The sequence below is a fragment of the Nerophis ophidion genome, linkage group LG05 (assembly GCF_033978795.1).
Source record: "Nerophis ophidion isolate RoL-2023_Sa linkage group LG05, RoL_Noph_v1.0, whole genome shotgun sequence".
Classification (NCBI taxonomy): Eukaryota; Metazoa; Chordata; class Actinopteri; order Syngnathiformes; family Syngnathidae; genus Nerophis; species Nerophis ophidion.
Genome location: NC_084615.1, coordinates 65293504 through 65318335, shown reverse-complemented (window position 1 = coordinate 65318335; position 24832 = coordinate 65293504). Strand labels below are relative to the sequence as shown.

General features: G+C 39.7%; 1 protein-coding gene across 13 annotated transcripts in view; it reads left to right on the top strand.

The window, feature by feature from the left end:
- The window catches only part of tenm2a (teneurin transmembrane protein 2a), a 719932-nt gene that overhangs the window by 473896 nt on the left and 221204 nt on the right, over nucleotides 1-24832 (top strand). For 10 of the 13 annotated variants that reach the window (XM_061901815.1, XM_061901814.1, XM_061901813.1 and 7 more), the window contains one exon: nucleotides 12435-12641. The exons of the other annotated variants lie outside the window; for them this stretch is intronic. In XM_061901815.1, coding sequence (XP_061757799.1) covers nucleotides 12435-12641 — 207 coding nt within the window. The remainder of the gene's footprint in view (nucleotides 1-12434; nucleotides 12642-24832) is intronic. 13 annotated transcript variants of the gene reach the window in all.

Here is a 24832-nt window from a genome sequence, read left to right as displayed (position 1 = left end):
GCCATTTTACCATTTTTTTTGTAATTAAAGTGATTTAAAATGTTAATAGGTAGCACAGCACATGTATTGCCTTCCACGTGAGTTCATGCTCCCTTAATTGTGAGTGCATATAATAATAGCAAGCAGCAGTAAAGCAGGCTATACACACACACACACATTCTTGTATTTTTTACCTTCTTGAGACCTCCAAAAAATGCCTACCTCTTTAGGACCACTATTTCAATCAATCAATCAATGTTTATTTATATAGCCCCAAATCACAAATGTCTCAAAGGACTGCACAAATCATTACGACTACAACATCCTCGGAAGAACCCACAAAAGGGCAAGGAAAACTCACACCCAGTGGGCAGGGAGAATTCACAACCAGTGGGACGCCAGTGACAATGCTGACTATGAGAAACCTTGGAGAGTACCTCAGATGTGGGCCCCCCCCCCCCCCCCCCCCTCTAGGGGACCGAAAGCAATGGATGTCGAGCGGGTCTAACATGATGGTGTGAAAGTTCAATCCATAGTGGCTCCAACACAGCCGCAAGAGTTCAGTTCAAAGCGGATCCAAGACAGCAGCGAGAGTCCCGTCCACAGGAGACCATCTCAAGCGGAGGCGGATCAGCAGCGTAGAGATGTCTCCAATCGATACAGGCGATCGGTCCATCCTGGGTCCCGACGAGCGGTCCATCCTGGGTCTCGACTCTGGACAGCCAGTACTTCATCCATGGTCATCGGACCGGACCCCCTCCACAAGGGAGGGGGGGACATAGGAGAAAGAAAAGAAGCGGCAGATCAACTGGTCTAAAAAGGAGGTCTATTTAAAGGCTAGAGTATACAGATGAGTTTTAAGGTGAGACTTAAATGCTTCTACTGAGGTAGCATCTCAAACTGTTACCGGGAGGGCATTCCAGAGTACTGGAGCCCGAACGGAAAACGCTCTATAGCCCGCAGACTTTTTTTGTGCTCTAGGAATCACTAATAAGCCGGAGTCTTTTGAACGCAGATTTCTTGCCGGGACATATGGTGCAATACAATCGGCAAGATAGGCTGGAGCTAGACCGTGTAGTATTTTATACGTAAGTAGTAAAACCTTAAAGTCACATCTTAAGTGCACAGGAAGCCAGTACAGGCGTAATATGATCAAACTTTCTTGTTATTGTCAAAAGTCTATTTCTAGATAAATAAAGATTTGTATTTACAACATTAATAATATATACATACCATGCAAATATAAAAGTTTGTTGTATAAAAATGGTTGGAATTTCAAAAGAAAAACTTTCAATTTTGGCAGTATTACAATAAAAGTTTTAATTTTACTCAATGCAGGTCAACATTTTACAAGAAAAACTGAAAAATTGTGCCATTTTATGAACAAAGTTGGAATGTTACTCAAGAATAGTCGCAATTTTTCAAGAAAAGCTTAAAATGTGAAAAGTCGTAATTTTACTTTATAATGTTGGAAATATTTTGATGATAATCGGGATTTCACTTGGCAAAATTATGACAAAAGGCACTCTTTTAAAACAACAAAAAATTGGCAATATCGTGATACAAGTCAGAATTTTATATGACAAATGACACCATTTTGTTTTAAAAAGTAATAATTTTACATTAAGAATTTTACAAAAAAATATTGCAATATTAGAGAAATATAAGATTGTTCCCAAATTTATAAGAAAAAAGTCTGCTTCTAGTTAAAAAAAAACATTTTGTTGAATTTTTTGTTTGTAATAGTTTTTTAATCTTTATTATTTACTTCGTTATTACTGTATGTTTCTATATACATTATTTTGTTTCTATTTCTTTTAATTAATTTTGGCCTAAGGACGCGCATTTCACTTTCTTACACACACTTGTTATTTCATATCTTGGCCAGAGGAGGAACACTTTTAAAACCGACACAGTTAATTTGAAAAATCCCTCCTTTTCTGGTCATCCCTAATTTTCATAGATTTCACCACCAGGGGTGCAAGTGAGACATTTTCTTTTAGAAGCAGTGGTTTTCCATTTTGGGACCATGATTTATGTCCTAACTTGTTCACCGGTCCTCATATGGACGGTACTTTTCCTTGTTGATGTCTCAAGAAGGATAGAAATGCAAGAACACACACACACGTAGACACAAACACACAGGCAAATGTTTACCACTGCATGTTTGCACCAGTAGCCTTATTAGAGGCCTTTTAAAATATGCAAATAGCTGTATTCCATCTCAAACATCAATTGAAGGGTGTGATTGATTTGTTTGGATCAATTGCTTGTTTGCATAAGTAAAGGTGGCTTATCCCCTGTTTACCTCTTTATTTGTTGTTCCCTTCCTCCATTATCCATTGCTATGGACTAATTACCTGCAATGATTGCCTTCTGTTGTCATTCCGATTGCTTTTGCCTTATTTTTAATGGAAATAAGTTAAGGCCCCATTTCTTGGCTTTTTTTCTTCTCCAAACATCTATCACAGTGCTCTCCTTTCATCAAGTTAACCCTCTGACCTTGCTGACCCAACGCCCACTCCCCCTGCCTTTTGCGTCACTCTGTCACGTTGCCTGCCATCAATTCCCTTGTGTCCACCACAGTGTTTGCATTGTTATTGTTAATCCATTTTTTCTCAGTTTGCACTAACGAGATTGACCGGGAACACACACGGACGCATGCGCGCGCGCACACACAAACACACAAAGAGAGGCTTGCAAGCACACTAGCATGCACACGCTGACAAGGCTAGCCTCTCTCCAGGGTGAAGTTAACGTCGAGGTGCGGATCAATCTCAGCTCTGGTTTCCATTACACAAAGCACTAAGCTGGAGCAGTTTGGGCAAACAGGACGGGGCCTCCTCATATTCCAGCTATATCTCTTTAGAGCCATGGTGGCACCTGTATTGATGAATGCACCTTGCATCGATGTGACTTTAGGCCTAATCTACTAAAGGTTTGCGTCTATTAAAGGGAAATTTTTACGTAAAACCAACTTTTCTTACTTATTGGTACTTGTTTTTGTGTATTTGGGATCTGTATAAGATTTGTAATAGAGAGCCTACTGATCAACAGCATCTCTGTCTGGACTGGAGCCTGTAGTGCCTCAGACTGGAAGTGTCTGCAGAGAGTAGTGAGGACGGCTGAAAAGATCATCAGGACTCCTCTTCCTCTTATCCTGGAAATGGCAAAAAGCCGCTGCCTGACCAGGCCTCAGAAAATCTGTAGAGACTCCTCCCACCCCCACCAAGGACTCTTTTCACTGCTGGACTCTAAAAAGAGGTTCCGCAGCTTCCGTAGCAGAACTTCCAGATTCTGTAACAGCTACTTACCTCAAGCCATAACACTCTTGAATGCATCAAGATAATTCCCCCCAAAAAACAGATTAACTCTCTGGAATATAAAGACAATATAACAAACATCCATAAACGTGGATGCATTTGCAAAAGTGAGATATATTTATCTGTACAGTAATTTATTATTTATATCAGCACCTTATTGCTTTTGTCCTGCACTACAATGAGCTAATACAACAAAATTATGTTCTTATCTGTACTGTAAAGTTCAAATTTGAATGACAATAAAAAAGGAAGTATACGTCTAATCAAACCTTGAAGACCAAATACCATGAACTGATTAACGTGGACCCCATTTTAAACAAGTTGAAAAACGTATTAGGGTCTTACCATTTAGTGGTCAATTGTACAGAATATGTACTGTACCGTGCAATCTACTAATAAAAGTCTCAATAAATCAAAGACATACAGTACATGGTAATTTTTTACCAAAACAGCTTTGTGCAAGTCCGTTGTAGTCAGAGGCTGTCTTCAATGACTTTATTCTTTTTCTCTATCCTCTTGTTGTGGGGGCAGACTGGCTTGTATATGCACATGCACCCTCAGCTGTTGCCATTTCTAATACAAAGTAGCATCCCTCAGTCGACTCCATATGGAAGTGCTCAAGACTACAACATGAATGACAGGGAGAAAACACAGTCGAAGTGGAGGCACATAAATAAGACCACCGACAAAACGGCGCTTCCTGAAGAGACGATCAGAAAGTGATTTGCAGATGGTCTGACCAAAGAACAACAGATACGTACATGTTATGTGGACCACAAGAGAGTGTTTTAAATGTATACAAAAAAATTATAATATGACCCCTTTAAAACAGGTACAAACACAAAGCGCTATCAAGCTTGTGCGCAGATGATGGCCTCTTTTAAGTGAGAAAAAAAAATAGTTTGAATTTGCGTTGAGTTTATTTTGATCATGCAAGCATACATGATACATCACAATTTCCAGTTTCTCTTTTGAACATGTTCGAAAAGGAGTAGGAAGAAGCAGAGCTTATTTAATCCTACCCCTTTTCTAATTACAAAACAGTTGCTAAAACTTTTGTTCACTTGCTGTTCTCAATTTATTGACAATATACTCCAAAAGTAATCACAATAAAAACAAATAAAACTCAGTGAAGTAAGTTACATTTCATATAGTGAGATGACCAGGATTATCTTGAAAATGAATCGATGGATGAAATAAATTCGGAATTTTTATCATGTTTTTTTTCTTTTTTGTACTTTGTAAACACTTTAAGTTTGAAGTGCAAGCCATTTAGCCTGTCTATGTAGGTGAATATGCAGAATAAATGCTAATCACCAGAACGCCTACAATACTGGGAGGAATAACATAACTGCAAATATAATTATTTAGCACACACAGTACGATTTATCAAAACTAAAACTGTTCTGCGGCCGCTGATTTGTGTTTTATATTAGGTACATCTGGAATGGACGTGCAAACTGGCAATTGCGCAGAAATGGCTGTGAGAAAGGAGTTGATTGCGCTGCAGCTCCGTCCTAAGTATGAATGTAAACATACCTGCATATGGACTGTCAAAAATGACTTAAGGGGCTAAATAAAACAAATTAAATTGACGCTTTCTGGTGTCTGCTGGCATATTTCTAATGACAAAGGTTTTTTTTTTCATTTCTATGAAAAACAATTCTTGCAGTATGCATTTTCTAATGTTTAGAACATTCCAATTAAGTTAAAGTTAAGTTAAAGTACTAATGATTGTCACACACACTAGGTGTGGTTAAATGTGTCCTCTGCATTTGACCCATCCCTTTAATCACCCCCTGGGAAGTGAGGGGAGCAGTGGGCAGCAGTGGTGCCGCGCCCGGGAATCATTTATGGTGATTCAACCCCCAATTCCAACCCTTGATGCTGAGTGCCACGCAGGGAGGCAATGGGTCCCATTTTTTTATAGTCTTTGGTATGACTCGGCATCTGTCCTGAGAGTGCTAAAAAGTGAGTTTTGTTGACGATACGCTAAAAATGGCCATAAAAAGTGGTAGAAGCATGATAACATAAGTGTGCAGTAAAAAAATGTCTCCATGGTAAAACACTGCATAGTACATGCAAAAAACTCACTGTAAAGGGTTGTCTGCACCAGTTTTAATTGCAAACGCAGTTTTAGTAAATCACACGCTATGCGGAATTGTATGGTTTACACATGGCGTTTCGCGCATGGTATTTGGATATTTGTAGACCAGACCCTTTTTTTCTTAACTGATAATCACTTTTAATTCCCGTTCCAACAGTGTTGTGTGTCTTGATACTTTATCCTCACAAGAACCCGATGCGGTGGAATTATATTTTTTGGCCTATTTGTTGTTGTTGGGTTTTTTTTTTACACTTCAAGAAAAATGCCCTTTTATGCAAAACTACTGGTTCTCTGAAGGATATTTGCATAGCCACAAAGAAAAATCTCAATCCAAGCAAATGCCAGTTTCCTTCAATAAAATGGCATTAGACATGTAATGCGTGCAATGTCTAAAAATGTCTCATTTTTAGACGATAAATAAGCGGGAAAAAGTGATTACAAAAACTAAATCTGAAATATATTGCCTTTTTTGTCAATATCTTGCTGAACTGTGTTCTCTTCTCCTTAGAAGAAAAGTAAGAAGTGACAAACCATGGTCACGCATTGTAACCCCTCTGTTGCTTGTGAATGGCAAAGGAAGATGAATGGATGAAGTGTGGGGAAGACTATTTTTTTCCCACTCCTGCATGGGAAAATGGGGTTAGTTGTTATATGGAAATTTACGGAATTGAGATCAAGACACGCTCACCGACATAATCTTCTGTATAGTAGGACAGTTGAAGTTGATCTGAAAGGACTTCTAATGTTGTTTTAATGTGAAATAGAAAATGTTTAGATTTGTATTAATCTTGTAGACTTCTACACAATGAATTTATTACAGAACCATTGATTTTGTGAAGGGAATGCTATAATTAAGCAATTAGATGGCTTACTAGTTTGACATTGTTGTTATCCTGGATATTTTAAAAAAAGCAATTTGGGGTTGTTATTTGACATATTCATATATCTGTGCTGTCAAATAAGATTGATCAAATTCATCCCACTTTTAAATGTGGATTACCATAATCATGATTAATCACAGGTTATTACTCTCTTTCATAACATAAATTAACTTTAAAAAGACCACAATATTTGGACAAATGCAATTTTATTGTCAAAAAGTCCATCCATCCATCCATCCATTTTCTACCGCTTATTCCCTTTTGGGGTCCCGGGGGGCGCTGGCGCCTATCTCAGCAACAATCGGGCGGAAGGCGGGGTACACCCTGGACAAGTCGCCACCTCATCGCAGGGCCAACACAAATAGACAGACAACATTCACACTCACATTCACACACTAGGGCCAATTTAGTGTTGCCAATCAACCTATCCCCAGGTACATGTCTTTGGAAGTGGGAGGAAGCCGGAGTACCCGGAGGAAACCCACGCATTCACGGGGAGAACATACAAACTCCACACAGAAAGATCCCGAGCCTGGATTTGAACCCAGAACTGCAGGACCTTTGTATTGTGAGGCAGACGCACTAACCCCTCTGCCACCGTGAAGTCATCCAGGATTTTTTTTACTTGAATGCATGTCATTTATTTGCTCAAAACTTGGCAACAGTTGTATCGAAAGTGTCGTCAGAGTTTCCTCACTCATCTTTACACTGCATGGACCCGATCACTGACAATAAAGCTACTTGCATCCCCTCTCAGATATATAACCATCCTCAATTTTTTTTAGTTATTATTTAGCATGTCATTGAGCACATACAGCACACAAATTGTGTAATTAATCTGCATATATAGATGATTAATGCAATTTTTTTTTGTGATTAATCACATTTCTTGCTCATTTTGTGTTAACATGCATTAAGTTGTGCTTTGGGCAGCACCGGGATAGAGGGGTTAGTGCGTCTGCCTCACGATACGAAGGTCCTGAATAGTCCTGGGTTCAATTCCGGGCTCGGGATCTTTGTGTGGAGTTTGCATGTTCTACCCGTGACTGTGCGGGTTCCCTCCAGGTACTCCGGCTTCCTCCCACTTCCAAAGACATGCACCTGGGGATAAGTTGATTGGCAACACTAAATTGGCCCTATTGTGTGAATGTGAGTGTGAATGTTGTCTGTCTATCTGTGTTGGCCCTGCAATGAGGTGGCGACTTGTCCAGGATGAACCCCGCCTTCCGCTCGATTGTAGCTGAGATAGGCACCAGCGACCCCAAAGGGAATAAGCTGTAGAACATGGATGGATGGATGGATAAGTTATGCTGGTCTCAACTTGGTCAATGCAATTGAACTTTAAAACTAGGTCTTGCCTAGATAATAATATCTTATAAAAACTTGATTTGCATTTCATCAATTACTTATTTTAAAATAGTATTTTCCCATTAAGATTAGAGTGGGACAACGTGACATAGTTGGGAGAGTTACTGGTTTTATCCCCAGCTTCTACCAACGTCCGTTGTGTCCTTGAGCAAGACACTTCCCCTTTGCTGCTGATTGGTCGTGGTGAGTGCCTTGCATGGCAGCTCCCGCTCTCAGTGTGTGTGTGTGAATGTGGAAATAGTCTTAGCGCTTTAAGTATTTAAGGTAGAAAAGCGCTATACAAGTATAACCCATTTGCCATTTACAACCGTCTCTGTGATTGGCCCAATATATCCGACTGTTTTGATATTTCATTACCTCTTTGTTACAAGAAGTTGGAAAATGAGAGGGACGCAAATTTCAAGTCAGCACTTTAAGCTTCAATTCAATGTAGAAATAACTATTAAAAATGTTTTCGAAGATGAGCAATTTACAGTGGAGTAAAAGTGATAACCATCCCGTTCTCTTCTACATGTGGGATCAGGATGGTGCAGATCAATGTATTATAGAGAAAACTGTATTTGTAACGCTATGAAACGAATAATTTTGATTGTATGGTCAGGAAACAACAAATGATTATCGTCACGGCCTCTGTTTGACTGTTTAATTAGTGCCGATAATAACCCGAGTTCTTCAGTGGATTGACTGAACTCGGTGGCCTCGTTCTCTGTGTTGTTGATTGATGGAGCTACAAATATGGCAGACATAATTATTCTACATTTTGAGCTGTCTCCAAATAGAAATTATTAGATTTGTCTTTGTCCTTGATTTTCAAACCTTTGGAGAGTAGAGTGATTTCTTTCCATCCCTCTTGTGTCTCTCTGGTGTATGGGGCAGCCTGATTGTGTCCGATTGTCCCATGGCTCCTCCTATTTAAAGAGTGTTAACTTTCTTGTGTGTTACACATGTAGGGGATGGTTGTACAATGGATGTTGGCCCCTACAATAATCCAATCCTATCATTCCATTCCGGCGAGACCATGAACCAAGAACTGGCTCATGACTCCTTTTGATAAATTAAAAGTTGAAGCCATAAGTCACCGAGATCTAATTAAAAACGTTTTAAACTGTTGTAGAATGAGCATGGGTCTCACCTCATTTATTCTACATTTATTTTCTAGTATTATCATTTATGTAATTGGGAGTGCGTTCTTAGTAGTCCATCAGTTATTAAGATACAGTAGATCTTGTTGGTATACAATATTTCTATTCAATTAGCGGCCCGGGGGCCAAGTCAGACCTGGAGATAACACCATACCAGCCAGGGCCGACACTCTATGCAATTGTTTAGTGGGGTGGGGGCACATAATTATGGCGACTGGTCACTACACAAGCTGTTCATCACCGTGGTAGTCGTGTTCTGTTTGCTTGTTCTACTTTGACGGACTGACTAAGGATGAAATTATACTATATTTTTTTCTAAACTTCTACTCAGTGGTGAGTCGACGTGTCATTTTTAAAGGCCTACTGAAATGAGATTTTCTTATTTAAACGGGAATAGCAGGTCCATTCTATGTGTCATACTTGATCATTTTGCGATATTGCCATATTTTTGCTGAAAGGATTTAGTAGAGAACATCGACGATAAAGTTCGCAACTTTTGGTCGCTGATAGAAAAGCCCTGCCTTTACCGGAAGTATGTGCGCGTGACGTCACGAGTTGCAGGGCTCCACACATATTCACATTGTTTTTAATGGGAGCCACCAGCACTAAGAGCAATTCGGACCGAGAAAGCGACAATTTCCCCATTAATTTGAGCGAGGATCAAAGATTTGTGAATTAGGATATTGAAAGTGAAAGACTAGAAAACCAAAAAAAACAAAAACAAAAAAAAGCTACGGCTCCAGGCGGTGGCAAAGTGAGCGTTTCAGATGTAATTAGACACATTTGCTAGGATAATAATATTGGAAGATACCTTATCTGCTTATTGTTTTTAATAGAGTTTAGTGAGATTTTAAAGATTGTAAAAGATTGTAAAGACATACCTCGAGGTCAGATTGTAAAAGATTGTAAAGACATACCTCGAGGTCGGATGGCTGCGGTGAACACAAAGTGTCTCAGAGAGAAGCCGAGGAGCCAAGCTCGCAGCTGCCTTTTAAACAGCTGCTGCAGGACGACGAATAATCCAATGATGTCTCCGGTAAGATATATATCACAATTTCCCCATCCAAAAACATGCTGGTTGACGTAGAGAAAACATGTTCGCTTGACCGCTCCGCTTCACAACAAAGAAAGAAACACCGGCTGTGTCTCGGTGCTAAAGACAGCTGCAATCCACCGCTTTCCACCAACAGCATTGTTCTTTATAGTCTCCTTTATTAAATGAACAAATTGCAAAAGATTCAGCAACACAGATGTCCAAAATACTGTGTAATTATGCGGTTAAAGCAGACGACTGCTGAGCTAATATTTCCTGACAGTCAGTGACGTCATGCGTACGCGTCATCATTCCGCGACATTTTCAACAAGAAAATTTAAAATTGCAATTTAGTAAACTAAAAGGGCCGTATTGGCAATTGTTAAATGGTTAATATTTCATAATTGATATATAAACTATCAGACTGTGTGGTCGGTAGTAGTGGGTTTCAGTAGGCCTTTAATAGTTTTAGTCTGGTGCACCAACATGGCAACCGCATCCATTCAAAAGCCCATGTGTATAATTGCTAATTTAGCATCACTTTAAACGCCTGCATTGTGACAGACATTTCTAAAATGACCATACTATTCAAGTTTGTATTGCAGTCAAACCATTTCCCTAAATATATAATGTATAATGTCTAAAACATTTTTTTTTTCATATAGTTCTTACCTGCAGCACGGTGAAACAGGGGTTAGTGTATGTGCCTCACACTACGAAGTTCCTGAGTACAATCCCAGGCTCGGGATCTTTCTGTGTGGAGTTTGCATGTTCTCCCCATGACTGGGTGGGTTCCCTCCGGGTACTCCGGCTTCCTCCCGCCTCCAAAGACATGCACCTGGGGATAGGTTGATTGGTAACACTAAATTGTCCCGGATGCAGCAGAGTAGGCTCCAGCAGCCCCACAACCCCCAAAAAAGGAACATGCGATAGAAAATGAATGGATGGATGGATAGTTCTTACCTATTTATTGTGTTTTGTTTATTTTTTCAGTTAATGCCGAAGAGATGTAGCATTTCTGAATAGGCTTCTGAATTGGTTTCATGGCGGTTAGAAATGTTTCTTTTCCCCCTCTGACTTATTTTTTTTTGCATTTTCATTTCAACTTTGGACATTATGGAATAAAAACATATGGCTATTAAATATATTGGAATTAATGGAATTGTAGTTAACAATGGATTTTTTTTCTTAACTAATACCTAAATCCTAGGTGATTGTTTTAAAAAATAAATCCAAATCTTTAAGTAACTTATAAAATGTTAATTATACATTATTTCTTAGTATCTTATTATAAAGATACGCAAACTGCATTTTTGTTCGTTGTGTCTCCTGTGCACACATTCAGACTCCCATATCCAACTTCTGCTTCTGGTCGCCAATTGTAATACAGTAAACCTTTGTTTATTCCTGTAATCACTGAAATCTAAAACATGGAATTGATAAACTTGTCTCTCAACACAATTGACAAGACATCCTCACCGAGAAGCTTAGGTTCGAGGTAACCTGCCTGTCCTGATTGAATATTTGCTGCTGGATACATGATGGACTCGTGGAAGAAACAGGGTTGTCTGTCTGTCTGGCGATTCTTTCCATCAAAGACATTGAAGACGTCTATCTATTTGGAACTGTGTTAAAAGGTCATCTGCTGACTGAATAGAATGTTGCTTTGGTCTAACGACAAATATGGAAGACAATGGCAGCCGTTCAAGGAGCCCACAGGCTGCCCGTTGGGATTGATGGGTGGGCCACACCCAGTGAGACTATCGCTGCAACAGATGCTCTGAAATCCTTTTCTTTCTCCCTTCTTCATTTCTTCTTGGGATGTATTTGACTCGGTTGGGTGATGATCTCAAACGCTTACATAGCAACCGGCTGTGTTATTGCAATGTCACTCACAAGGCCGTAGCAACTTCCAGGCTTACGGACACACACAGACTTATGGACTACCACTGTAGAGATACTCACACCTACGCCCCGCTCATCCTACGTCTTTGATGGACAATGGAGCAGAGCCGCTGGTGGCTGCAGCTTCGGGCTGCAAGGACAAGCCACCCCTGTTGCAAGTCTAGAGTTTTTGGATGTGTAACATCGGCTCGTATGTGCTTATGCTGCTAGAGGTTTTTTTTCTGGAATCCAATTGAGACACAATTTTGCAGAGAATGCTGATTCTCAAAATAAGAATAATAGTAAGGGGAGAAGTCCGCCCCTCTGCCCTCCTCGGTTTTCTGGAACTTCTTGAATAGCCCTAGTTTTCATACCGTATGCATTCCAAAATGATAAAACAGTACATTTTTCAAAGCATCCAGTTAGGCTGATTGCTATTCATTAGTTCACACAGTTTGTTAGTTTTAGTCTCACGGATGTCTCACTGTAAATGGTTTTCATATAAGCTAACAAGTGAGAACTTTTTTTTCGGCACTCAAACACTTTGTGTTATTGATTTTGCAAAGATCTTGTGTCATTTTGCAAACCATGTCTGGATTTCTCTGCTCGCGTGCATCTTTACAACAGGCCCCACCACATCATGTTTTCACTGTGTGTCATTACCATCTGTTTTGTCTAACGTTCACCCTCCCTCCTTTCTCTGCCTCCGTCTTCCAGGTCGCCCACTGCCTCCAACCTCTTCCTCATCCTTGCTCCCTCCGTCCCTTCCGTCCTCCTCGTCCGCCCCACACCACCCATCCCCCGGCCCTTCTCCACCCATCAGGGAGTGTCAGGTGCCCCTCCTGGAGAAAAATTCAACCCATTCTCACCTGGAGACCCACCCGGAAGACTCATATTTGCTGCGGGCTCAGACGTCTTCTACGGGTAAGAAAACGAGCCACTCATCCTTCCTTTCATTCATTTTATGAATACAGTACATCCATATCCATCAAACTGTAGTCCTGCATTATTTCATTCTATGTCCATCGGCATTGCATTTATTTGGTGCCCTGTATTTTGTAGTTTTTAAAAGGTGATAAATAAAACTGGGGCGCTATTGCTCGGTTGGTAGAGTGGCCGTGCCAGCAACTTGAGGGTTCCAGGTTCAAGCCCTGCTTTCGCCATTCTAGTCACTGCCGTTGTGTCCTTGGGCAAAACACTTTACCCACCTGCTTCCAGTGCCAGCTACACTGGTTCAAATGTTACTTAGACATTGGGTTTCACTATGTAAAAGTGCTTTATATCAATAGAGAAAAGTGCTATATAAATATAATTCACTTCAAAAAATACAAATATCAGCCACTAATAAATGGGTTGTACTTGTATAGCACTTTTCTACCTTCAAGGTACTCAAAGCGCTTTGACACTACTTCCACATTTACCCATTCACACATACATTCACACACTGATGGAGGGAGCTGCCATGCAAGGCGCCAACCAGCACCTATCAGGAGCAAGGGTGAAGTTTCTTGCTCAGGACACAACGGACGTGACGAGGTTGGTTCTAGGTGGGATTTGAACCAGTGACCCTCGGGTTGCGCACGGCCACTCTACCACTGCGCCACACCGTCCCGATAGTATTGTACGTTTTTTGTGAAAATGTATGTGATCGCCATTGCCGATCACAAACGCCAATCCCCTATGGCGGATTCTGTATCTATTTTTAATGGTAAATGGTAAATAGTTGTACTTGTATAGCGCTTTTCTACCCCTTTTTAAGAAGCCCAAAGCGCTTTGACAGTATTTCCACATTCGCGCATTCACACACACATTCACACACTGATGGCGGGAGCTGCCACGCAAGGCACTCACCAGGACCCATCAGGAGCAAGGGTGAAGTGTCTTGCCCAAGGACACAATGAACATGACTAGGATGATAGAAGGTGGGGATTGAACCAGTAACCCTCAGATTGCTGGCACTGCCACTCTACCAACTTTGCCACGCTGTCTACTGCTACTACTGCTACTACTAATAGGCCCGTTTCCACCGCAGGAACCCGGGTAAATAAAGTTCCCCCTGTGTTTCCACCAAAAATGACCCGGGTATATTTAGTACTTCTGGAATCTTTAGGAATTCTTGCCAGCAAGATGTGTCTTTAGAAAGTTTCCTGGAACCTTCCTGGGGGTCGGCTGTGCTTACGAATCCTGATTGGTTGAACACCTTTCGGGGCGTTCCCTAAACTTTTTTTTTTAAACACACGACCGCCATTGCGGAGTATGCAAGGACGACTTGTTTATGTCTTTGTTCTTTTGTATATCTATATATCGCGGCGTGGCGCAGTGGTAGTGTGCAACCCGAGGGTCTCTGGTTCAATCCCCACCTAGTACCAACCTCGTCACGTCCGTTGTGTCCTGAGCAAGACACTTCACCCTTGCTCCTGATGGGTGCTGGTTTGCATGGTAGCTCCCTCCATCAGTGTGTGAATGTCTGTGTGAATGGGTAAATGTGGAAGTAGTGTCAAAGCGCTTTGAGTACCTTGAAGGTAGAAAAGCGCTATACAAGTGCAACCCATTTATCATTTATTTATGTATTTCAACAAAATTGACAATGAAGAGAATAAAGGATGAAAGAAATGTTGGACTTGCAGTAACTTTTGTGGGGCATGTCTGCTGAAGACCGTTGATCAGTGGAGTTCTTTTGCAGTGTTTTTTTATTCAGCCATAGTCTTTCAACTACTGCGATGAGGTGGCGACTTGTCCAGGGTGTACCCCGCCTTACACCCGATTGTAGCTGAGAAAGGGCCCCCCGCGACCCCAAAGGGAGTAAGCGGTAGAAAATGGATGGATGGAGTCTTTCAACTATATGCAGTTTAATGCATGTGAGCTTATTTGGGCTCTACCGAGGATGTCGTTGTGGTTTGTGTTTTGGTTTTTGCAGCCCTTTGAGACACTAGTGATTTTGGGCTATATAAATAATCCTTGATTGATCGATTGTTAATGTTGTTTCGTATTTTTATAAACTTCATATCGGTACGCGGAGCTACGAGAAGTGGACAGACTCTTTTCAAAATATTTACAGAGGAGTATGAAGCCGAACTCAAAGCAATAACCTCAGCTGCTTTCTGCTCTGACTTCATTGGATAATTGTGACATTAAGGAGGCAGTACACCAATGGAACAAACGTAAATGACATGAAATATTAATTATTTACTTTATTAAATGTTGTAAAAGTAGTCCGTGTCACTCGATTTGTGTAGTTATTAGCACCAACTCAAGTGAACAGAATGCTAACAAGGTATTGTGTTTGCTTTGACGGTGTGAGACAAACACTTATATTTAATATTTATATATTATTATTTACAGCTTAAGTAGACCAAAAGGAATAGCCTGACCATATAAATGTATCATTTTACTGAGAAGACAACTTTCCAACTGTGTGTACATTGAGGACAAAAGCTTGACTTTTTATGAACAATTCCGTAAACTCTACTTTTTAAAACATATCATTTTGTATATTATTGCTTTGTAATTCACTTACTTACTTTTTATCAAACGGTCTGTTACCTAATATTGTCCGTTTATTTACATGGTGTCAGTGTAGAAATATACTAAAACTCTCCTCCGTTTATTTACATGGTGTCAGTGTAGAAATATACTAAAACTCTCCTCCATACGTCATCAGCCAGACTTGTATAAACTACCCTGAACTGCAAAATACGGTGGAAACACAAACCATACATCACTCCAGGACGAGGCTAAACATTTTACTCATTAAAAGCTACCCGCTATGCTATCTTGAAACTATGGTTATGGTGTTAGTTGATTTCAAACATGCAAACAATTACAATACGATACATGACCTATTTCAGGATTCTCATGATAGCATGTCCGCAAACGTGCCCAGCAAAGTTTAAGTTTAGATATTGTAAATGGAACCACGTCGCAGCGGAAAGTAAGCCGTTATTAACAGGAAATTAATGTTGGTGTGTCAGCATTGCCACAGTCAGTACACGACAGGAGCGTGGATCAATTGGTGGCGTCGATACCAAGGGTACTCTCAACATACTGTATAATTTAATCTAGAGTGATGAGGTTGATATTTTCCATTTCCTCAAAATCATTTAGTTGCTGTTTTTGTTACTATTTACAATTTCAGGCAATAATTCCCTTGACACTGGAGGACTTGCAAAAACCAAAAGGTTTAAATGAGTCGTAAATAGCAGTTTTTACTTTTCTTTAATTATTGTGTACAATTAGCTCTGTTTTGCCCACACAATTTTAAAATCATCCATGAGAATAAGGAACTAGTTTAAATATTGTTTTGATATCGTTAAACTGTCCATAACACACTCCATAAATTAATTGAAAATTGTACATTTAAAATGTTTTGTGATCGGTATTTGTGTCAGCAGATCTCACTCATACAATCGATCTGACTCATAAAATCTTGATCAAAACATCATATAGACTTTGTTCTGAATAAAACAGTAACATTTTAAAGGCTTTCCTTGGTTTTATGTAAACTGTAATTCATGTCATAATGTGAAACCTAAAATTTATTTTTATTCTATTTAATTGGTTTAAATTAAACACTAATTTGACTGAAGAATTTAATAATACACACAATTTAGAGCAGTGTTTTTCAACCACTGTGCCGCGGCACACTAGTGTGCCGTGAGATACAGTCTTGTGTGCCGTGGGAGATTATGTAATTTCACCTAATTGGGTTGCACACCAGTAATTCGCAATTCATGTGCCGTTTTTGAGTGTCTGTATTGCGCAGGTAGCTAATTTCTTTGTAGATGTCGGGAACAGGTCGTGTGAGACGACGATGGTTTGTCATGATAAAAACACGCAGACGACAGCGGGAGGCGGCGTGCAGGTAAAAAGGTATCTAATGCTTAAACCAAAAATAAACAAAAGGCGAGTGCCGCTAAGAAAAGGCATTGACGCTTAATTAGGCATGGCTATGCATAACCGAATTAAAACTGAACTGGCTACAAAGTAAACAAAAAAAACAGAATGCTGGACTATAGCAAAAACTTACTGTGTGTGGAGCAGCAGACGGCGTCCACAAAGTACTTCCGTACATGACAACAATGTCCCCACAAAGAAGGATAGATGAAGAAGTGTCCGCAGAACTTAGTCTCAATTGCAAAAACAAAGCAGGGCCAGGTAATAGCGCTCAGGGAAGACATGAAACCGCTACAGGAAAATACCAACAAAATTGGAAAAAAACACCAAAATAGGAGCGCAAGACAAGGACTAAGACAGCAAAAAAGTGCAAATAAGTCAGGGTGTGATGTGACAGGTGGTGACAGTACACCTACTTTGAGACAAGAGCTATAGTGATGCATGCTTGCTCATATTCAAAAATTGCCCGAACAACTTTTTTTTTGTCAATATTGGCTGCTGAGTTTCGGTTTTTAATGATTTCTGCTGGTGGTGTGCCTCGGTATTTTTTCAATAAAAACAATGTGCCTTGGCTCAAAAAAGGTTGAAAAACACTGATTTAGACAACTGTATGTTTTAGTTGAAGGAAGCTGATGGCAATTTAGTTTTGCATTTGCAAAAACAAGATGAGGTGGCGAGATGGTGTACCAAGCTTTTGGCCCGAATGCAGATGAAATAGGCTCCAGAACCCCCCGCGACCCCAAAAGGGACAACCGGTAGAAAATTGATGGATGAATGGAAGTCCATGTGTGTATTTTTTTTTTACCGTACATTTTTTGACAACCAAAGCATACAGCGCTTGACGCGGTAATAAACTGCTGAAAATATGTAATTGTTAAAAGAAGCTGCATGAATCAGTAGAATACAGAGTTCAAATTAACATGTTTCTTTTACTTCTGGAAAGTTGTGATCCAATTTGAGGAATCTTGCAGCTACAGTTTGGCGCCCCCGCTTGTGTGGATCTTACAGCACATAAGATGAATAACCCTTTCACAAAAGTAAATATAGAATTAAAAACTGGCTGAATATAACACAAAAAAAAGTTTGTATCCCAACTCTGAGCTTTCTTAACCCATATGGAAACTCTCTCGTGGCTCTTTTACTGGCCTTAGTGAAACCTTGCAGCCATTTATTTCCCTCATAAGCGCTTATGCATCTTCAATGACGTGTCTGTGTGCTCACGTTCGTTTCAGCAATTAGTTACTTTGGGCCACCTTTTTGTATTTCTGTCCTCCTTTGTCTCCCCATCTCTCTCCTCTGCACCTCTGCACTTGTAATCAGCAGATATATTTAGCGGAGGCCTGATGGGAGGGAGAGGGAAAAGTCCTAATGTGATTTTTGGTGGAATACAATCTATTGTTAATGGCGTTAGGCTCTCCTTTGATCCAGTATAAATCTTCATTAGGGAAGGCCCGGGTCCCAGGTTCAAGAAGAACGTGATTAGGAGGCTTTTAAAATGACGTTACATCAGCCTTCTAATTGGTTTACTGTTTGCTGGGGCAACATCAATCATTAGCCCAGTAACCGCACAGCAAATAAATTCACTCTGCCACTGACACCCTAATGGCAGACTCTGGCAAAGAGGGAAAGTGAGGCTCACAGGCACACTCTCTCAATCTCTCGCTCTTGGTCGCATACCTCCTTCAAATCTCGGCTGAGCGTGTAAACACGGAGCGACAAACTTATCAAGTTGCGTAATGAGACACCTTCAATGAGTGATGGCAATAAAGCTACGGGAGTCAAAAAAGTGTTTCAAACAAGGATTATGAAGGTGACAGTGATTTACAGTGGGGCAAAAAAGAATTTAGTCAGCCACCGATTGTGCAAGGTCTCCCACTTAAAGTGGTGACAGAGGTCTGTAATTTTCATCATAGGTACACTTCAACTGTGAGAGACAGAATGTGAAAAAAAAAATCCATTAATTCAAATTGTAGGAATTTTAAATAATTTGGAAATTATGGTGGAAAATAAGTATTTGGTCAACCATTCAAAGCTCTCACTGGAAGGAGGTTTTGGCTCAAAAACTCACGATACATGGTCCCATTCATTCTTTCCTTAACACGGATCAATCGCCCTGTCCCCTTTAGCAGAAAAACAGCCCCAAAGCAAGATGTTTCAACCCCCATGCTTCACAGTGGGTATGGTGTTCTTGGAATGCAACTCAGTATTCTTTTTCCTCCAAACACGACGAGTTGAGTTTATACCAAAATGGATACATGGATGATACAGCAGAGGATTGGGAGAATGTCATGTGGTCAGATGAAACCAAAATAGAACTTTTTGGTATAAACTCAACTCGTCGTGTTTGGAGGAAGAATAATACTGAGTTGCATCCCAAGAACACCATACCTACTGTGAAGCATGGGGGTGGAAACATCATGCTTTGGGGCTGTTTTTCTGCTAAGGGGACAGGACGATTGATCCGTGTTAAGGAAAGAATGAATGGGGCCATGTATCGTGAGATTTTGAGCCAAAACCTCCTTCCATCAAAGAGAGCTTTAAATGGTTGACCAATTACTTATTTTCCACCATAATTTACAAATGAATTCTTAAAAATTCCTACAATGTGAATTCCTGGATTGTTTTTTCACATTCTGTCTCTCACAGTTGAAGTGTACCTATGATGAAAATTACAGACCTCTGTCATCATTTTAAGTGGGAGAACTTGCAAAATCGGTGGCTGACTAAATACCTTTTCGCCCCACTGTATTTGAAACAAGGAGGGAAATATTGAAATATTTCCTCACCTAAGCTTACCCTTTTTAATGAGTGTATTTTATTTTTATTTTTAAATAGTCGACACGTCAGCGATAACATTTCCAGTTAATCGACCAGGCTGTGATTATGTTTTTAGTTGAATAGTCAGCAATTATTATTAATTTAGAAATGTTTTGCAAATATATGTTATTTAAATTTTACAGTTAAAATCACATTTGACAATTATACTTTACTCACTCAGACCCTCCATCCATGCACGCTTGAGGAGAGAGGTGCACTTGGGCTTTAACAACTCAAGGTTTACAGTATAGACATTAGTAGAAAAAGTACCCAGATATTGTAGATATCCATCCGTCCTGCACTGGCTCAGGATCAGCAGACGATCCAGACCATAGCGAAATGGATGAATATTCCTCAGCATCAAGAAAGTAATCACTAGATCACCTCCCGGGGACCTCTCCGCTGTTCACACTTAAAAAATAAGAAGAAAGTCACATTTTCGTAGCTTGATCAATTGCAAAAAATAAATAAGTACAAAAATGAAAAATAAATATATATATTTTTTTTTGATTAGTCAACTTGCCAATGATTGTCTTTTTCAATTAATCAGCTATTATTTTTTCAATTAGTCTACAAGTTTTAACGATTATTGCTTATGATCTGCTGTACATGTTTAAATGTAACGTTGAGTCTGCCACTTAATTTCAACTCTGTTTTAAAACCTATTCAAGTAAACTAAATTTTAACAAAATAAAATGAAAGCATTTTACTTTATCCCACAAATTGTATAACCACAGTGAAAAATAAATAAATGGACTTACAGTGAAAGATGTCCTGTCAACATGAGATTCAGTCTTAAAAGCTATTTCTATTTAGTACTGTTAGGGTTATCAATAGAGCTGCAACTAACAATTATTTCAATATTCGGCTAGAAAACAATTTTTTTTTTTGATTAGTCGACTCGTCAAACGAGTATTTGTAATGCTCTGCTCTACACGTCGGAGTTTGACGTTGAGTCTGTGACTGGATTGTAGCTTTAGAACCTCTTATAGTAATTCAATATAAAAAAAAAAAAAAATACATGTATATATATATATATATATATATATATATATATATATATACACACACACACTGTATTAGGGTTGTACGGTTTACCGGTATTAGTATAGTACCGCGATACTAATTAAACATAGTTGGTCCTTGGTTATGTGGTCCTCTCCAAGGTTCTACTTCTATATCACTAATCCTTGTCTCCATGGAGACAAATCAGGTTAAACTATTTCAAGTATCAGCCCTGTAGGACGTGTGATTGCTCTACATGCTTCACTTGACATTGCAGCACATCAGAGCCATGATAATGGCTGAGTAGAATATTGTCTATGGTTGGAAAAGTCAACACAATTCATTATGTCCAAACATTAACCATTAAGGCAACCATATTAATTTTAAACACACTGATCACATAGGAATGAAGGGCATACTTAATAAACAGCCATACATGTCACACTAAGGAGTGGCCGTATGAACAACGCCAACACTGTCCTAAACATGTGCCATATAGTGAAACCACACTAAACAATAATGACAAACACATTTTGGGAGAATATTTGCACCGCAACACAACATAAACATTACAGAACAAATTCCCAGAATTCCCTGCAGCACCAACTCTTCCGGGATGCTACAATATAAACAAACACCATTGGTGGATCTACACCTAACATCCACTGTGACCACACCGAGTACTGGAGCGTATCTAGTCAGTACTACTATGATTACATCGATATTTTTTAGCATCACAAAATCTTATTTCTTTTAAAAAAAAATGTATACTATGTTTATAAACTCAGGAAATATGTCCCGGGACACCTGAGGACTTTAAACATGACCAATGTATGATCCTGTAACTACTTGGTATCGGATTGATAATGTAAAGTATCCAAACAACAGAAGAATAAGTGATTATTAATATTTAACAGAAGTGTAGATAGAACATGTTGAAACAGAAAATAAGCAAATATTATGAGTAAATGGATACTTAATTGTTTACCACTTGTCCTTAATAATGCTGACAAGATAATAGAATGGAAAATGAGACAATATGTTACTGCATACGTCAGCAGATTAGTTAGGAGTCTTTTTTTGTTTACTCACTACTAAAATACAAGTTGTCTAGTATGTTCACTATTTTATTTAAGGACAAACATGCAATAAGAAATATTTTTTTAATGTTCCGTAAGTTTTTTTGATAAAATAAAGCCAATAAGGCAATTTTTGTGGTCCCCTTTATTAAGAAAAGTACCGAAAAATGTTGGTAACGGTACCAAAATATTGGTATCAGGAGTAACACTATACTGTGTGTGTGTGTGTGTGTGTGTGTGTGTGTGTGTGTGTGTGTGTGTGTGTGTGTGTGTATGTATATATATATATATATATATATATATATATATATATATACACACACACACACAACTTTTGGCCTGTACTGTAATATATATTTATATATATATATATTACAGTACATTTGGATACACCTTTTTATTCAATGTGTTTTCTTTATTTTCATGACTATTTACAATGTAGATTGTCACTGAAGGCATCCAAACTATGAATGGAAAAAAAAAAAAGGTGACATAACTGAAAACCTGTTTTATATTCTAGTTTCTTCAAATTAGCCACTCTTTGCTCTGATTACTGCTTTTCACACTCTTGGCATTATCTCAATGAGCTTCAAGAAGTAGTCACCTGAAATGGTTTTCACGTCACAGGTCTCATAGTTTTGATGCCTTCAGAGACAATCTACAAGGTAAATAGTCATGAAAATAAAGAAAATGGATTGAAATAAGAAAGTGTGTCCAAACTATTGGCCTGCATTGTATATATTCTCATGCATTACTTCATTATGAATAAAAACTAATGGTTTTACTTTATTACACAGAACAGATAACCTTATATATTGACTCTTTTTTTTTTTTCCGCCTCACCTGCCTACCCTGACCCCACATCTTTATATATAACAAATTATATAACCACAGAAAAAACAAATCAACGGACTTCAGTTAAGTTCAGTTTCAGTTTATTTTGAACAGGCATACAATACAATTTAATGCATCACATATTTCCAGTTGCACCTTAAGTACAATATGTCCTATAAACATGACATTTAGAGCAACAACGGCAACAACGTGCGGCCTTCTATCATTTGGCTGTCGAGAGCCTGCTGAAGTACTGCATAACAGTGTGGTACGCCAGCTGCACTGAAGCAGACAAACAGGCGATTCAGAGGCTCAAAAATTCTGCACAAAAACTCATCGGCTGCCCCCTGCCCTCCCTGAAGGATTTACATAACTCCCGTTGCCTCAAGAAAGCAAAAAAACATCACCAAAGACAGCACACACCCTGGCTTCCACCTGTTCGACCTGCTACCATCAGGGGGCACTACAGGTGCATCACAGCCAGAAAAAACAGGCTCAGAGACAGCTTTTTTCCCCACAGCTGTCACCATGTTGAACTTTTAATTTATAATAATAATAATTCACCCCTATACAATATCCTGCCCTAATACCCTACTGTGCAATACTACCCTTCGAGTGCAATACGTCCGACACTGATTGTTATTTATTACTTCGGTACTCTTGTCTTGTTCTGTATATTGTACAGTATTTTATATTTCTATAGTGTTTTGTATATTGTACAGGATTGTTTATTATTTTATTGGCTAGTACTCTGTTTATTTCAATTGTTAGTTTTTTTACCTTTATTACCTCTTGTGTTATTTATTTCACTCCATATTTGTTCCCACTACCCCACCTTAAATTGGAGTCTTTAATCTCGTTATATGCTAATATAATGACAAAGGCCATTCATTCATTCATTCATAAATGGCGGCAATTAAATAGAGAAGTCTTGAACTTGAGTTTGTTTGGACAAATGCACATCCGCATGCATATGGGAGTGTGTCTGTGAGCACACTCCATCCGAATGTGTGTGTGCTCAGTGTGGTCATGTAGAGTGAACACTGGGAAGGAAATGACTTTGAGCAAGCCAAGCAGAAACTGACCACAGCAAGATAATCCTGGCGGAAGCTGCATGCTGTTTATGTGTGTGTGTGTGTGTGTGTGTGTGTGTGTGTGTGTGTGTGTGTGTGTGTGTGTGTGTGTGTGTGTGTGTGTGTGTGTGTGTGTGTGTGTGTGTGGCTGCAAAGTAGTCCACCATTACCAAAGCTAACAGGTGGACAGACAAGACTTGTGTTCTTAGTCAAGCATAACAGCAGAATGGAAGGGAAAGCTGTTGGCAAGGATTGGTTGGGAATTGGGCTTGCGAATGTTTATATGGGAATAATACCTGGCTCAGAGCACCTGTCTGGGAACATTTCCCCAGAACACCAGGAGAGCTGAGACGGCCAAACGGAGCATAGCGGATCACTCCTGGAAAGAGCGAACGTTAGCGCTGTCTCTTGCCATTCATTATGCATGGGGGGAAGCTAAGATATTTTTAGCCCTAAAGTGGCTAGCTGCTGCCAGGGAAGCCACCTCAAGTCACTGCTAATGTGATAAATGTTTGATGGCTTTGTTGAAACAAATCTACAGAAACAAAGGAAGAACAAAGACGCATTCTCTTTCTTTACTGCAAGGATGCTGTCTGTCCTTATCGTGATTATGTCAGGGGGGAAAATGTGTAAAAACGTGAGAGCATTTGCGTGCAAATCCATGTGAGTTTGGTTGAATTGCACTTAGTTTGTCTTTGGCTAAACATGATGACTCTTCTCTATTGGATTATTGCCTCCTAATTAGACAGAGATGACTAGCCAAGGCAGAGGCTGTGTGTGAGTCTTAACATGTGCTGGCGTGCATGATACACAGTGAAACCTCTAAATTCCGCCAAAATATGTAATTTCTCACAAAAGAGCTGACAGCTTATTCGTTTAAATTTTGGTACGGTTTTTTTTCCCCCCATTGAAAATAAATCCTAGATCCAGAAATAGTCAACTACCGTATTTTTCCGATTATAAATCGCAGTTTTTTTCACAGTTTGGCCAGGGGTGCGTCATCATATACTCCAGAGCGACTTATGTGTGAAATTATTAACACATTATCAAAAAATATCAAATAATATTCATCCATCCATCCATCCATCTTCTTCTGCTTATCCGAGGTCGGGTCGCGGGGGCAGCAGCCTAAGCAGGGAAGCCCAGACTTCCCTCTCCCCAGCCACTTCGTCCAGCTCTTCCCGGGGGATTCCGAGGCGTTCCCAGGCCAGCCGAAAGACATAGTCTTCCCAACGTGTCCTGGGTCTTCCCCGTGGCCTCCTACCAGTTGGACGTGCCCTAAACACCTCCCATCGGGAGGCGTTCGGGTGGCATCCTGACCAGATGCCTGAACCACTCATCTGGCTCCTCTCGATGTGGAGGAGCAGCGGCTTTACTTTGAGTTCCTCTCGGATGACAGAGCTTCTCACCCGGC